Source organism: Oncorhynchus tshawytscha, linkage group LG14, assembly GCF_018296145.1.
Source record: "Oncorhynchus tshawytscha isolate Ot180627B linkage group LG14, Otsh_v2.0, whole genome shotgun sequence".
Taxonomy (NCBI): Eukaryota; Metazoa; Chordata; class Actinopteri; order Salmoniformes; family Salmonidae; genus Oncorhynchus; species Oncorhynchus tshawytscha.
Window position 1 is genome coordinate 1,868,066 of NC_056442.1, and position 17,089 is coordinate 1,885,154.

General features: G+C 45.3%; 1 protein-coding gene across 2 annotated transcripts in view; it reads left to right on the plus strand.

The window, feature by feature from the left end:
* Nucleotides 1-16,555, plus strand: part of LOC121838794 (fibroblast growth factor 14-like) — an 82,361-nt gene extending 65,806 nt beyond the window's left edge. The window contains exons 2-5 of one of the 2 annotated variants that reach the window (XM_042296747.1): nucleotides 5,295-5,405; nucleotides 5,864-5,967; nucleotides 15,331-15,529; nucleotides 15,614-16,555. In XM_042296747.1, the coding sequence (XP_042152681.1) occupies nucleotides 5,295-5,405; nucleotides 5,864-5,967; nucleotides 15,331-15,529; nucleotides 15,614-15,768 (569 nt within the window). In that variant the 3' untranslated portion in view covers nucleotides 15,769-16,555. The remainder of the gene's footprint in view (nucleotides 1-5,294; nucleotides 5,406-5,863; nucleotides 5,968-15,330; nucleotides 15,530-15,613) is intronic. The other variant, XM_042296748.1, reaches the window with a different exon arrangement.
* The last annotated feature ends 534 nt before the right edge of the window (nucleotides 16,556-17,089 follow it).

Here is a 17,089-nt window from a genome sequence, read left to right on the forward strand (position 1 = left end):
TCAGTGACTCCACCTCTATCTCATCTCTACTCTGTTCTCATCTCAGTGACTCCACCTCTATCTACTCATCTCTACTCTGTTCTCATCTCATCTCCTCCACCTCTATCTCCTCATCTCTACTCTGTTCTTATCTCAGTGACTCCACCTCTATCTACTCATCTCTACTCATCTCAGTGACCACCTCTATCTCCTCATCTCTACTCTGTTCTCATCTCAGTGACTCCACCTCTATCTACTCATATCTACTCTGTTCTCATCTCAGTGACTCCACCTCTATCTCCTCATCTCTACTCTGTTCTCATCTCAGTGACTCCACCTCTATCTCCTCATCTCTACTCTGTTCTCATCTCATCTCCTCCACCTCTATCTCCTCATCTCTACTCTGTTCTCATCTTAGTGACTCCACCTCTATCTCCTCATCTCTACTCTGTTCTCATCTCAGTGACTCCACCTCTATCTCTTCATCTCTACTCTGTTCTCATCTCAGTGACTCCACCTCTATCTCCTCATCTCTACTCTGTTCTCATCTCAGTGACTCCACCTCTATCTCCTCATATCTCATCTCCTCCACCTCTATCTCCTCATCTCTACTCTGTTCTTATCTCAGTGACTCCACCTCTATCTCCTCATCTCTACTCTGTTCTTATCTCAGTGACTCCACCTCTATCTACTCATCTCTACTCATCTCAGTGACCACCTCTATCTCCTCATCTCTACTCTGTTCTCATCTCAGTGACTCCACCTCTATCTACTCATCTCTACTCATCTCAGTGACCACCTCTATCTACTCATCTTTACTCTGTTCTCTTCTCAGTGACTCCACCTCTATCTCCTCATCTCTACTCTGTTCTCATCTCAGTGACTCCACCTCTATCTACTCATATCTACTCTGTTCTCATCTCAGTGACTCCACCTCTATCTCCTCATCTCTACTCTGTTCTCATCTCAGTGACTCCACCTCTATCTACTCATATCTACTCTGTTCTCATCTCAGTGACACCACCTCTATCTCCTCATCTCTACTCTGTTCTCATCTCAGTGACTCCACCTCTATCTACTCATATCTACTCTGTTCTCATCTCAGTGACTCCACCTCTATCTCCTCATCTCTACTCTGTTCTCATCTCAGTGACTCCACCTCTATCTACTCATATCTACTCTGTTCTCATCTCAGTGACTCCACCTCTATCTCCTCATCTCTACTCTGTTCTCATCTCAGTGACTCCACCTCTTTCTCCTCATCTCTACTCTGTTCTCATCTCAGTGACTCCACCTCTATCTCCTCATCTCTACTCTGTTCTCATCTCAGTGACTCCACCTCTATCTCCTCATATCTCATCTCCTCCACCTCTATCTCCTCATCTCTACTCTGTTCTCATCTCAGTGACTCCACCTCTATCTCCTCATCTCTACTCTGTTCTCATCTCAGTGACTCCACCTCTATCTACTCATCTCTACTCTGTTCTCATCTCAGTGACTCCACCTCTATCTCATCTCTACTCTGTTCTCATCTCAGTGACTCCACCTCTATCTACTCATCTCTACTCTGTTCTCATCTCATCTCCTCCACCTCTATCTCCTCATCTCTACTCTGTTCTTATCTCAGTGACTCCACCTCTATCTACTCATCTCTACTCATCTCAGTGACCACCTCTATCTCCTCATCTCTACTCTGTTCTCATCTCAGTGACTCCACCTCTATCTACTCATATCTACTCTGTTCTCATCTCAGTGACTCCACCTCTATCTCCTCATCTCTACTCTGTTCTCATCTCAGTGACTCCACCTCTATCTACTCATATCTACTCTGTTCTCATCTCAGTGACTCCACCTCTATCTCCTCATCTCTACTCTGTTCTCATCTCAGTGACTCCACCTCTTTCTCCTCATCTCTACTCTGTTCTCATCTCAGTGACTCCACCTCTATCTCCTCATCTCTACTCTGTTCTCATCTCAGTGACTCCACCTCTATCTCCTCATATCTCATCTCCTCCACCTCTATCTCCTCATCTCTACTCTGTTCTCATCTCAGTGACTCCACCTCTATCTACTCATCTCTACTCTGTTCTCATCTCAGTGACTCCACCTCTATCTCCTCATCTCTACTCTGTTCTCATCTCAGTGACTCCACCTCTATCTACTCATCTCTACTCATCTCAGTGACCACCTCTATCTACTCATCTCTACTCTGTTCTCTTCTCAGTGACTCCACCCCTATCTACTCATCTCTACTCTGTTCTCATCTCAGTGACTCCACCCCTATCTCCTCATCTCTACTCTGTTCTCATCTCAGTGACTCCACCCCTATCTCCTCATCACTACTCTGTTCTCATCTCAGTGACTCCACCTCTATCTCCTCATCTCTACTCTGTTCTCATCTCAGTGACTCCACCCCTATCTCCTCATCTCTACTCTGTTCTCATCTCAGTGACTCCACCTCTATCTACTCATCTCTACTCATCTCAGTGACCACCTCTATCTACTCATCTCTACTCTGTTCTCTTCTCAGTGACTCCACCTCTATCTCCTCAACTCTACTCTGTTCTCATCTCAGTGACTCCACCTCTATCTCCTCATCTCTACTCTGTTCTCATCTCAGTGACTCCACCCCTATCTCCTCATCTCTACTCTGTTCTGGTCATTAGTAAAGACTGAATAGTAATAGACGGTTAAAGTGGTTTTTCACCCCCAAATTAAAATGACCAGACGTTGTCTAAGGTCTTCTAAAATGTATTCTCAGGTGGTTGAACGTTGAGCTGAACAGACAGACTACTAGTGTAGAGGGTTGGTAACCATTCCTCCTCTGTCCCTGGTGTGAAAACTGGAAAATCCCTTTCTCTCGCTCTCTCTTCCTCTATTTCCCTCTCTCACTCTTCTAAACTGGGTCAGTCTCGTCTGCAGTTCTAATCTATCATGTTCATTGGAGCATACCTTTTTTTTCTCTGGCACACACACATCACCACAACCAACAACACCTTCAGAGGGGATCTCCACATTGCTGTAGAGACTCAGAAGAGGGTGTGGTCTGTTTGTGTGAAAGAAAGTGTGTGTCGAGTGTGAGTGTGTTTGTGTGTGTGTGTGTGTAGAGGGAGAACGAGAGTGAGAGAGAGAGAGTGCATTGGGTGTGGTCTACATGTGCAGAGCATCAGATTAATATTAATGTCAACAGAAGGGGAATCCTTCATTACTACAGAGACACAGGAGGGTGCTGTGTGTGTGTGTGTGTGTGTATGTGTGTGTGTGTGTGTGTATGTGTGTGTGTGTGTGTGTGAGGCAGGATGGTGCGGTCGGTGTACAGTGCATTCAGAATGTATTCAGACCCCTTGACATTTTCCACATTTTGTTATGTTACAGCCTTATTCTAAAAAAATCCTTGTCGATCTACACTCAATACCCCATAATGACAAAGTGAAAACTGGTTTTTAGAAATGTTTGCAAATGTATTCAAAATAAAAACAGAAATACCTTATTTACATAAGTATTCAGACCCTGAGCTTCGAGACAGGTTTGTGACAAGGCACAGATCTGGGGAAGGGTACCAACAAAGGTCTGCAGCATTGAAGGACCCCAAGAACACAGTGGCCTCCATCATTCTTAAATGGAAGAAGTTTGGAACCACCAAGACTCTTCCTAGAGCTGGCCACCCGGCCAAATTGAGCAATTGGGGGAGAAGGGCCTTGGTCTGGGAGGTGACCAAGAACCCGATGGTCACTCTGACAAAGCTCCAGATTTCCTCTGTGGAGATGGTAGAACCTTCCAGAAGGACAACCATCTCTGCAGCACTCCACCAATCAGGCCTTTATAGTAGAGTGGCCAGACGGATGCCACTCCTCAGTAAAAGGCACATGACAGCCTTCTTGGAGTTTGCCAAAAGGCACCTAAAGACTCTCAGACCATGAAAAACAAGATTCTCTGGTCTTATTGAAACCAAGATTGAACTCTTTGGCCTGAATGCCAAGCGTCACGTTTGGAGGAAACCTGACACCATCCATACAGTGAAGCATGGTGGTGGCAGCATCAGGCCGTGGGGATGTTTTTCAGCGGCAGGGACTGGGAGACTAGTCAGGATTGAGGGAAAGATGAACGGAGCAAGGTTCACCTTCCAGTATGACAACAACCCTTAGCACACAGCCAAGACAACGCAAGAGGGGCTTCAGAACAAGTCTCAATGTCCTTGAGTAGCCCAGCCAGAACCCGGACTTGAACCAGATCGAACATCTCTGGAGAGACTTGAAAATAGCTGTGCAGCGACGCTCCCCATCCAACTTGACAGAGCTTGAGAGGATCTGCAGTGAAGAATGGGAAAAACTCCACAAATACAGGTGTGTCAAGCTTGTAGCGTCATAATTAACGATTAAGACTCTGTAATCACTGCCAAAGGTGCTTCAACAAGTACTGAGTAAAGGATCTGAATAGTTATGCAAATGTGATATTTCCGTTTTCTTATTTATACATTTGCAAAAATGTCTAGAAACCTCTTTTTGCTTTGTCATTATGGGGAATTTTCTGTAGATTGATGAGGGTGGAAGAAGTATTGAATCCATTTTAGAATAAGGCTGTAACGTAACAAAACGTGGGAAAAGTCAAGGGGTCTGAATACTTTCTGAATGCACCGTATGTGTGTGTTGGGTCCAGCTATTTCACCACTGTTTGTCCATGGCTCCTCCTGTTCCTTTATTCTCTTTCTCCTCAGCCCTAGAACACTGTTCTAAAATCCTTCTCTTACGCTCTCTATCTCTGTTTCTCTCTCTGTTTCTCTCTCTGTTTCTCTGTTTGACATGTTTCTTTCTCTGGCTGTTTTGTGACAGGGAGTTGGGGGAGAACACAATGAAGTCTCGGGCCTGTGTGGGTGTGGACTGGGTTGCACACACATGCTGACATTCTCAGACATTTCTGAGATTAAGAGCTTTTTCTCCTGAGCTCCGGTCTGTCTGCTCGCTCTTTCTTTGTGAGAACAGACTGATATTGTCACGGAGATAAAAGAAACCTCCGAATAATGTAGTCTAGATATTTTACACTGAAGCCAGCCCACCTTTTAATAATGAGACTCTCTCTCTCTTCTCTCTCTCTTCTCTCTCGCTCTTCTCTCTCTCTCTTCTCTCTCCTCTCTTCTCTCTCCTCTCTCTCTCCTCTCTCTCTCTCCTCTCTCTTCTCTCTCGCTCTTCTCTCTCTCTCCTCTCTTCTCTCTCCTCTCTTCTCTCTCTCTCTCTCTCTCCTCTCTCTCTCCTCTCTCTCCTTTCTCCTCTCCTTTCTCCTCTCCTCTCTCCTCTCTCCTCTCTCCTCTCTCCCTCTAGATCCACAGCTTAAGGGCATAGTGACCAGGTTGTACTGCAGACAGGGATACTACTTGCAGATGAACCCAGATGGATGTCTGGACGGGACCAAAGATGACGGCACTAACTCCTGTGAGTCCGAACACACATGCACACACAGATGGGGGGTAGATTGAGTGGCTGAGTGGCAACCTCCGTCAACCCAGGGACAGACATTTTATCAGAAGTCATCCAATCACAGATCTCATGCAGTACATGTCAGACATGGACAAATGAGAACTGACACACTGAAGTCCAGATGAACACGGTTCTGTGAATAATGTCGTTTCTCACACGGCTACTACACGCATGTGTCAAGTCTCATACACGTCTCGTGATCCATTCATGTGTTCTGGTAGGTTACTGTATATACTGTATCGTTCCATTCTAGTCATGTGTGTGTGTGTGTGTGTGTGTGTGTGTGTGGGGAACTGTGTCACATGGTTGACTGAGTATCTGAATCTTATATAGATGCATACGTGTGCTACGTACACACACACACACACACACACACACACACACAATAATGTGTATTCTGATTTGTCTCTCAGCTTTGTTCAACCTCATCCCAGTTGGCCTTCGAGTGGTGGCCATCCAGTCAGTCAAGATGGGTCTGTACATCGCCATGAACGGGGAGGGACACCTCTACTCATCAGTGAGTACAGACCAGTGCTGATGATGACGTGTGCCAGCCGGGCGGCCATTTTGGTTTAGCTGATTTACTGTTGACTACTATGACAATACTCAGTTTTCTTCTATAAGTGTATTTGTGTAATTATTTCACCTAAAACAGATTGATCTAACTATCTAAGGCTGAGTTTACACAGGCAGACCAAATCCGATCTTTTGCCCAATTATTGGCCAAAGATCTGACAGGTTGAAAGACCAATTAGTGAAAAAAAGATTGGAATTGGGCTGCCTGTGTAAACGCAACCTTTATATCACTCAGTCATCGTACTAATATACAGCCCAGCTGTCCTGTAGACACACTGGGTTCAACAAGATTCTGGAATCCTTCAGGAGGAATACGTGTACGTTTCCCCAGAGGCCATAGTGAGGATTTGTCTAATACAGTGGTTTCCAAACTTTTTATAGTCCCGTACCCCTTCAAACATTCAACCTCCAGCTGTGTACCCCCTCTAGCACCAGGGTCAGCTGTACCCCCTCTAGCACCAGGGTCAGCTGTACCCCCTCTAGCATCAGGGCCAGCTGTACCCCTACCCTCTAGCACCAGGGTCATCTGTACCCCCTCTAGCACCAGGGTCAGCTGTACCCCCTCCCCTCTAGCACCAGGGTCAGCTGTACCCCCTCCCCTCTAGCACCAGGGTCAGCTGTACCCCCTCTAGCACCAGGGTCAGCTGTACCCCCTCCCCTCTAGCAACAGGGTCAGCTGTACACCCTCTAGCACCAGGGTCAGCTGTACCCCCCTCTAGCACCAGGGTCAGCTGTACCCCCTCCCCTCCAGCACCAGGGTCAGCTGTACCCCCTCCAGCACCAGGGTCAGCTGTACCCCCTCCAGCACCAGGGTCAGCTGTACCCCCTCCAGCACCAGGGTCAGCTGTACCCCCTCCAGCACCAGTGTCAGCTGTACCCCCTCCAGCACCAGGGTCAGCTGTACCCCCTCCAGCACCAGTGTCAGCTGTACCCCCTCCAGCACCAGGGTCAGCTGTACCCCCTCCAGCACCAGTGTCAGCTGTACCCCCTCCAGCACCAGGGTCAGCTGTACCCCCTCCAGCACCAGTGTCAGCTGTACCCCCTCCAGCACCAGGGTCAGCTGTACCCCCTCCAGCACCAGTGTCAGCTGTACCCCCTCCAGCACCAGGGTCAGCACTCTATCAAATGTTGTTTTTTGCCATCATTGGAAGCCTGCCCCACAGTCACAACCTGTCTCGTGGGAAGTGACAAAGAGCTCTTATAGTACCAGGGCACAAATAATAATATAATAATAATCAATCATTTTGCTATTTATTTCGCCATCTTACATATAAAACCTTATTTGTTTATCAAAAATGGTGAATAACTCACCACAGGTTAATGAGAAGGGTGTGCTTGACAGGATGCACATAACTCTGCTTATGTTGGGTTTCCAGCAGTTTGCAGAAGAGGATGTCTTCCTTAATTGACCCCCATAAACGTAACGGGACATATACCAGGAGCTGTGCCAGGCCCGCCACGTCTGTTGACTCATCCAGCTGTAACGCAAATAATTCACTGGCTTGAATGCGAAGCAGTAATTGTTTCAAAACATCTCCTGCCATGTCACTGATGCGTCGTGAAACAGTGTTGTTTGATGAAGACATTGTCTGTGTAGTTTTTTTGGGCCTTTCCCCCAGCATTGTCCCAGCAATATCCGCAGCAGGAAGAATTAAGTCGTCCACAATAGTATGGGTCCTGCCTGTCCTAGTCACTCCGTAGCTCACCATATAAGACTCTTCTAGACCCTTCTTATTAACATGGCTTACTACTCGAAAGTCGTCTTTATTCTCGCTCAAAAAATCTCCCGTGGCTTATTTTATGTGTACAGTGCTGTCTGTCTGACCATTGGTTCACCCCGGGTTCGTATGAAGGGGAACATGCGTCATGAATACTAAATACTGTCATGACCAGAGGAGGCTGGTGGGAGGAGCTATAGGAGGACGTGAGCATTGGAATGGCTGGAATGGAATCTATGGAACGGTATCAAACACATGGAAACTACACATTTTACTCCGTTCCATTGATTCCATTCCAGCCGTTACAGTGAGCCCGTCCTCCTGTAGCGCCTCCCACCAGCCTCCTCTGGTCATTACCCAAGGTAGGGCACAAGAGGTCATCTTCTCTTTAGGCTGCAACATTATATGACTCCTCAGTAAGATTCTTATCTTGAATAGTTCTCTAGTCTTTATGGGGTTGGTGATGAATCAATGGACATGTCACTATATGACACCAGATATATCAGAAGAACAGTTCCCTTCGTGTTTCTCATTGTGAATTCACCATCACTCATCCTCTTTATTCTTCACATAATAATGGAATTACATCAGCTGCTGCTGCTGCTTCGACAGGTAGTGTTCTAACAAGGAGCTTTATATGGAAAAGACCAGCAGAGAGAGAAAGAGAGAGAGAGAGATTGAAATAGAGAGAAATCCACATCCGTTTGCACCCAAACCCTCCTCTCTCTCCTTGTCTCCAAGGAAACTTGAGGGCTTCCTTGAGAGAAAGTGAAGTGGTGAGAAAGATGGTGAGAGAGAGTGGGTGAGAGTGAGACATGGAGAGGGAGGGAAATATGAATTATTCCCGACCCTAACACACCAGAGCAGTCAAATATCCCTTATTTTTCCTCACTGTGTCGGAGCGAGGGACAGTGACATGATGCTTCCGAGAGGAGAGCAGCCGGCCGCTTGTTTTGTCCTTTTTTGGAGGAGAGATGTTATGTTCTGTTTCTCTGTTCAGTTAGAGACAGAGGGAGGAGGGCTGCTTTTTAATTATTGATGGGGGAAGTCCTGTCCACATGCACCCACCGCGCACGCACGCACACACACACACACACACACACACACACACACCACTGACTATAAAGAAAAAAGCAGTCATGTTAGGGATTTAACAGATATTACCTGTTTTTTACCGAAGAATTCTGTTTTAGAATAATACAACATATATGCTGCTCTAGTACTTCAAAGAATTCAACACAATTGACAACTACCTGGAACTAAATGGTTCATAGAGGCGCTGCTTTGATGAATCACAAAGACACAAGATGGCCGACCCTTAACAGTAAGACCCAGAGTAGATTGTTGTAGTGTTACTCCTCCTGAAGATGAAGCATCAAGATGATCTATAGTACTACACATTTGTCAGACAGATGAGATGGCTCTCTGGTTGTAGAGAGAGACTCGTCTCAATCCACCCATCTCTCTCGGTCTCTGTCTCTGCAGTCAACAGATGGACTAGTGTGAAATGATCTGGTATGTGTTAATTACCAACCACGCTGGGCAAGAGGAAACCAGCTCTGAGTGTGTGTTGAAGAGTGTGAATAACACACACATCTGAGTACTCGAGCACACACACACACACACACACACACACACACACACATCTGAGTACTCGAGCACACACACACACACACACACACACACACACACACACACACACACACACACACACATCTGAGTACACGACACACACACACACACACACACACACACACACACACACACACACACACACATCTGAGTACTCGAGCACACACACACACACACACACACACACACACACACACACATCTGTTATAGTACAGTGTACAGCACACACACACACACACACACACATCTGAGTACTATTCAAGAGTCCTTCAGTAGACACACATAAACACACACACACACACATCTGAGTACTCGAGCACACACACACACACACACACACACACACACATCTGAGTACTCGAGCACACACACACACACACACACTACACACACACACACACAGTTACATGCATACACATCTGAGTACTCCTGTACAGCACACACACATGCAGACACTCATGCAGACACACAGACAACGCACACACATAGTTTACACGGAAACCTGTAGGTTGGTTTACACCGTTATAGTAACAAAAACAGTGTACAGTATATACTGTAGCCCTCACCATCGGGTCTGAGAGTTTTCTATGGATTCATTAAGTACCAGCGCATATTTTCAACTGGTTCTATTACCGAAATATGGTTCCTTTCCCCTCACTTGTTTGATGTTCCCAGACTCTATATGTTTAAAAAAGGCTATTCAAGAGTCCTTCAGTAGAGTCAAGCGAGAGAGGGTAGAAAGGTATTTATGGGGGGGGTCATAAACCTTACCCACAGGCCAACGTCATTACAACATGTTAATACTATGGAGGGAGAACTATCATATCCTGTACATGTTAATACTATGGAGGGAGACTTATCATATCCTGTACATGTTAATACTATGGAGGGAGAACTATCATATCCTGTACATGTTAATACTATGGAGGGAGAACTATCATATCCTGTACATGTTAATACTATGGAGGGAGAACTATCATATCCTGTACATGTTAATACTATGGAGGGAGAACTATCATATCCTGTACATGTTAATACTATGGAGGGAGAACTATCATATCCTGTACATGTTAATACTATGGAGGAAAACGTAAGTGAGATAGATGCTGTATGTGCCACCTTTTCCCCACAAAAGGGCTTTATAACAAGACAAAAATACTCCTCAGTTTCATCAGCTGTCCAGGTGGCTGGTCTCGAATGATCCCGCAGGTGAAGAAGCCGGAATGTAGAGGTCATGGGCTGGCGTGGTTACACGTGGTCTGCAGTTGTGAAGCCGATTGGACTTACTGCCAAATTCTTTAAAATGACGTTGGAGACGGCTTATGGTAGAGAAATGAACATTCAATTATCTGGCATTCCTGCAGTTAACATGCCAATTGCATGCTTCCTCAAAACTTGAGACATCTGTGGCATTGTGTTGTGACACAACTGCACATTTTAGAGTGCCCTTTTATTGTCCCCAGGGATGTACAGGGATGTAAATAAATCTGTGTACAAAATTTGAGAGAAATACACTTTTTGTGACTAACTAACATTTCTGGGATCTTTTATTTAAGCTCATGAAACATGGGACCAACACTTTACATGTTGCATTTATATTTTTGTTCAGTAGAGATAAACAAGGACACAACAACTAATTCCTGCCCAGAGACTGCTGATGCCTATGAGCTGACATGTTCCATGACATATTAAACACATGAATACATAGGCAACACATACATGCGCGCACACACACTCACACATGCTGAAACTCTCAACTGTACTCGTTCCCACCATTCTCCCCGTTGCTGTTTAAGTGGATGCTTGCCAGCAGTGGTCTTTCCTAATTTCCAGAATATTCCTGGGTGATTTGGTTCTAATTTGGAAAGGCAGGATAGGGATCAGGAGGAGCAGTGTGCATGTGTGTGTGTGTGTGTGGGGGGGCGTATGCACACACATACTGTAGCTCATATATTGGCTGGAGGATAATTAGTTATTTGTTTATTTGGTGGGGGAATACATTAAACCTTTATATGGCTGTGTGTATATCTCTCTTTTGCTGTCTCTCTCTCTTCCTCTTTTCTCTCTCTCTTTCTCTTCTTCCTTCCTTCTCTCTCTTTCTCTTCTCTCACTCTCTCTCTTCCTCTTCTCTCTCTCTTCTCTTCCTTTTCTCTCCCTCTCTCACTCTCTTCTCACGCTCTCTCTCTCTTCCTCGTCTCTCGCTCTCCCTCTTCTCTTCCTCTTCTCTCCCTCTCTTCCTCTTCTCTGCCTCTCTTCTCTCTCTCTCGCTCCCCCTTCATCTTCTCTCTCTCTCTCTCACTCTCTCTTTTTTCCTCTACTCTCTCTCTTCTCTCCCTCTCTTCTCTCTCTCTCTCTTCTCTCTCTCTCTCTCTCTCGCTCCCTCTTCGTCTTCTCTCTCTCTTGCTCTCCCTCTTCTCTCACTTTCTCTCTCTCTCTCTCGCTCCCTCTTCGTCTTCTCTCTCTCTCTTGCTCTCCCTCTTCTCTCACTTTCTCTCTCTCTCTCACACTTTTCCTCTCTATACCAGAGCATCTGTTTTCTGACCTAGACCTTGTGGCGTGTGTGTGTGCACGTGCGTGTTGGATCCAGAGGCAGGACAGGATGACTAGATGAAAGGTTTGCGGAGTTGAAAGGAAGAGCATGGTGTCATCCTCACTAAAGGACAACCAGACCGGACACACAACAGCAAGGATGCTACTCTATACCTCTCCATGTTAACAGTTTATGGCAGCTGAAGAGATACAGACAACTGTAGAACTGAACACCATGTTTCCACCATTTTTGTCAGAGTATCGTATTGCTTTTTTGGTTTACGGCCAAAATACTTTAGAAAAGATAACTTATACAAAAATGATATTTGCCAAAAATGAAGATTGCCCTTTTAAGATTTAAACACTCCACCTAAAGAGGTCTCTAGGTTTCACTAGTTCCTTCACACAGTGTTCATTCTGTCCTTCTGTATTCTGCCATTCTCCAGTCCTCCTCCTCTCACCCTCTTTCCTTTCTTTAACTTACTTGTTTACCCACAATTCCCCTGGGTAATTAGCAGTGTGATAATGAACCGTGTTGGAGGCACAAACACACACACAAACCCACATACACATTTAATCACACACCACACATACACACACACCACACATACACACACTTACCACAGATACACACATATACACATGACACACATACACACAAACTCCACACTTCACACACAAACAATACACACCACACACTCCACACACCACACCACATACACACACACACACTGACACACACTCCCTGCATGACAGAGAAAACAATAAGAGCTGTCTCCACTGGGACCAGGTGGTCATGTGGGATCAATACTGGATCACTGTCAGCACCCTTCTAACCCCTGGTCTGACCTCTGCACCCTTCTAACCCCTGGTCTGACCTCTGCACCCTTCTAACCCCCGGTCAGACCTCTGCACCCTTCTAACCCCTGGTCAGACCTCTGCACCCTTCTAACCCCTGGTCTGACCTCTGCACCCTTCTAACCCCTGGTCTGACCTCTGCACCCTTCTAACCCCTGGTCTGACCTCAGCACCCTTCTAACCCCTGGTCTGACCTCAGCTGTATAGAGCACAGCATGAAAACTGGCCTTAAGTCAGTTTCGAATATTATAAAATATTAAGGTCTAGCATGTGTGTGTGTACAGATGTAGGATCTTTATTTGATCACCCTGTTGCAGGAGAAGTTTCTGTGTGTGTGTGTGTGTGTGTGTGTGTGTGTGTGTGTGTGTGTGTGTGTGTGTGTGTGTGTGTGTGTGTGTGTGTGTGTGTGTGTGTGTGTGTGTGTGTGTGTGTGTGTGTGTGTGTGTTTGAATTGAACATGTTTAACTATACTTGTTGGGATCAGAAGTCCCCACAAGAATAGTAAACAAAGAAAAATTTGACCAACTAGGGACATTTTGTTAGTCCCCACAAGGTCAAATGCTATTTCTATGGGGTTTAGAGTTAAGGTTAGAATTAGTGTTAGGGTTAGAATTATGTTTAGGGTTAGGAGCTAGGGTTAGGTTTAGGGGTTAGGGAAAATAGGATTTTGAATGGGACTGAATTGTGTGTCCCCACAAGGTTAGTTTTTCAAGACTGTGTGTGTTTGTGTGTTTCCCCCCAGGAAACATCCTCCTCCCTTGGTGATTTGTCTCTCTCTTCTCTCCTCCTTTCTTTCTTATTCGTCCTCCTTTCTTTCTAATTCTTTCCTTCCCCTCTTCTCTCCTTTAATCTCCACTGCCTCTTCTCTCTCTCTCTAACAGCCTGTGTGTTATAACATTGTTCAGTATGCCGGTCCATCTCAATATTCTAAAATGGCTTCCTCTCCTTGTCACCTCACCTTAAAGGCCCAGTGTAGTCAAAAGCGGGATTTCACTGTGTTTTATATATATTTCCACACTATGAGGTTGGAATAATACTGTGAAATTGTGAAAATTATGATCATGTATTTTAGTGAAAGATCTGTTTAAAAATGTATATTTTGGTGGGATGGAGTTTTGGCCTGCCTGGTGGTGTCGCCAGGTGGTGAATTAATTAATAGACCAATAAGAAAGAGGGTTCCTCACCTTGCTGCCAATAACAGATAGTTTTCAGCTTTCCCCTCCCCACTCAAACCCCTCCCAGACATTCCTAGCAACATTTTTGCTTGAGAAAATCAATCTTTGCTAAGAAGCTATTTTTGTTTATTTTTTACTATTTTAATTGAAAACAATCACAGTAAGGTACTTAATTGTTACCCAGAAATGATTTGATGTTGAGTTAAAAAAAATAAAAAATGTCTGCATTGGGCCTTTAAATCCTAAATGATCTGAAATCACAGGATAAGTAAAAACAACATGGCGGACACCTGTCCAATTCTTTCACATCAGAACAGATGAAAGAGATGAGAGAAGACAAGTAGAGGAAGCAACTTTAGACTATTGAGACACAGCCTGAATGTGCTAATTGGACAGCGTTGAAAGACACAGGGGAAAAGTGCAGTGAACCATAATGAGAACCATAAAAAAGAGCAAAGGAAAATGGAAATACGTTGCCAACCACAAACAGGATCAATCACACCTAGACATCACATCAAACCACTGCCCCACCCTCCTCCTCTTCTCCTCCCATCTTCTCTGTTCCATCGTTTCCATGGTAACTGGGAACAAAGGCCCACACAGGTGAGCGAGTGTCTCTTTTCTTGTGGTGGTGACTGACAAGCACACCTGATTGGAATATCAATGTTTTCCCAGCCCGTCTGTCTCTCTGAAGCTCTGGAAGCTAGCGATGGTTAATTACAGTACAAATCAGTCATTTAGAAGACTGACTGCCCATCCAGCCACAGTGCCAAACACCACCCCCACTAGCGTTTCTTCTCCACAATGAGTCCGGATTTGCTTTCCTCCCTGACATCTTGTAGAATGCAAACACATTCTAAACGTTCTGATTGGTTCCAGAAACCAATGGGTTGGGCTAGAGCGAGCCATCATTAACCATGAATCACATCATTGGCTTTGATACTCTGATTGGTTAGAGACGATCCAATCACAGATAAATTTGTTTTGTAGTGAGCACAAACAACTTCTAGGATGGCTGAACAACTTTTAGGATTCAGGCTGAATGTATGTAGAGATCGATACAGCAGCGGAATTCAATTCAGGGTGAGTCGTCGGGCAAGTCATTTAGCAGGTTGAATGTTGGTAAATTGTCGCCAATGGAAGTTAAATAAACGTCATGGAAACAGTTGAATTGAAACTATTATAAAAATCTTGGATGTTTGGCTGGCATCTAACTGAATATTAAGTGGTAGCAATTTGTCCATTGTTGTATGTTTGATACTGATTCTGTGTGTGTGTGTGTGTGTGTGTGTGTGTGTGTGTGTGTGTGTGTGTGTGTGTGTGTGTGTGTGTGCGCACGTGTGTTTTGTGTGCCTGCGCGTGTGTGTGTGTGTGTTTATGTGTCTCCTGTAGGAGCTGTTTACAGCAGAGTGTAAGTTTAAGGAGTCTGTGTTTGAGAACTACTATGTGATCTACTCGTCGATGCTGTACAGACAGAATGAGTCTGGGAGGGCCTGGTTCTTGGGCCTGAACAAGGAAGGACAGCCCATGAAGGGCAACCGAGTGAAAAAGACCAAACCAGCTGCTCACTTCCTGCCCAAACCTATAGAAGGTAAGGGGGTTGTCACACACACATGGATGCACACACACACGCACTCACACGCTCTAACACTCTGATCTCTCCTGTTCTCTGTAGTTGCGATGTACAAGGAGCCGTCGTTGCACGACGTCAGGGAGACATTGCCTAAAGTTGCCGGAGTCCCGCCCAGCAAAAGCACAACCAGCGAACCAGTGGCCATGAACGGGGGCAAACCAATCAACAAACCCGACCCGAAGGAAACTGCGACATAACCCTGCCCCCTCCTCTCCCCCCGCACGACAGAGACTTGAGACTCTGCCCACTGCACTCAAACTCTCACCTTGATTGGTCAATTATGGGCTAAGTCCCACCTCCTCTCTCTTTCTCTCGCTCATTCTCTCTCTCTCTCTCTTTCTCTTTTTGGCTGATTCGGTGCAGTGGTGTTCGAGATGAGGAAATGGACCACTCCATTTGGGGGATGGGGGAGGGGAGGTGGAAGGGAGAAGAGGAGGGGAGAAGGAGGAGGAAGGTGTTGACGATTAGGAGGAGGAAGGGAAGGAGGAGGAGGGGGATTGGCTGATTTGTATCAGCTAGATAAACTACAAACTTGGACAGCGGAATGCCCTAACTACGTGATACGGAATGCCTTTTTCAAATCCTTACGATTATTTTTCTGTGACAATCTGTGAGAATGATGACGAAGCGTTTTTTTCCCTCTTCCTTTTTGCCAGGTAGCCTTGCCTGCTGATGGCTACCCATAAGCCCCCTCTCTCACTCTGACGCACTATAGCAACAGAGTCCATCCATATTGACCACAGTCTGTTTGTTCGTCTGTTTACCAATTTGTTTGTTTGTTTATAATTCTATACCCAAAATGCACCAGCGACGGTCTGGATAGATTGTTGTACAGACACAAAACAGGATTGTCATCTTCTATTTTTCAAATGATTGTCTCTCTCTCTCTCTCTGTCTCTCTCATTCTTTCTTAGCTTCTCTCTCTCGTTCCCTCTCTCATTCCTTCATTCTATCTTAGTTTCTTTCTCTGTTTCTCTCTCTCTCTCATTCTTTCTTAGTTTCTTTCTCTCTCTGTTTCTCTCTCTCTCATTCTTTCTTAGCTTCGCTCTATCTCTACCTCCACATCTCTATTCTATTTCTTACTATCACTATTTTCTCTGTGTGTGTTTGTAGGTTCATTTAGGCAGCGAAGGATACAGGAGGGCAATACTTGTATTTTGTAAGACATGTATAGAGGGAGAGGACTGGGGCTGGGGATGAGATGTTAATGTGTTGGTACTATTGAGGAGGTAGCAGATGCAATGCATGGTAGGTAGGTAGAGTGCATGGTAGCAGAGTAGCTAGCATGCCCAGAGAAGCTATGAGTTTCTATCCAGAGCCATGGTCAATTCAGGACATGAATTGAAATTCCAATTCAATATTTGAAAAGTGCCAAAAGTTGCACAAGGGTGACCGACATGTAGCATTTTCACTGGCAACGTATAGGTAACTGCCCAAAATAATGGAAACACTTGAGTAAATGAGGGATGCCAGGTATATTGAAAGAATGTGCTTCCACACAGGTGTGGCTCCTGAGTT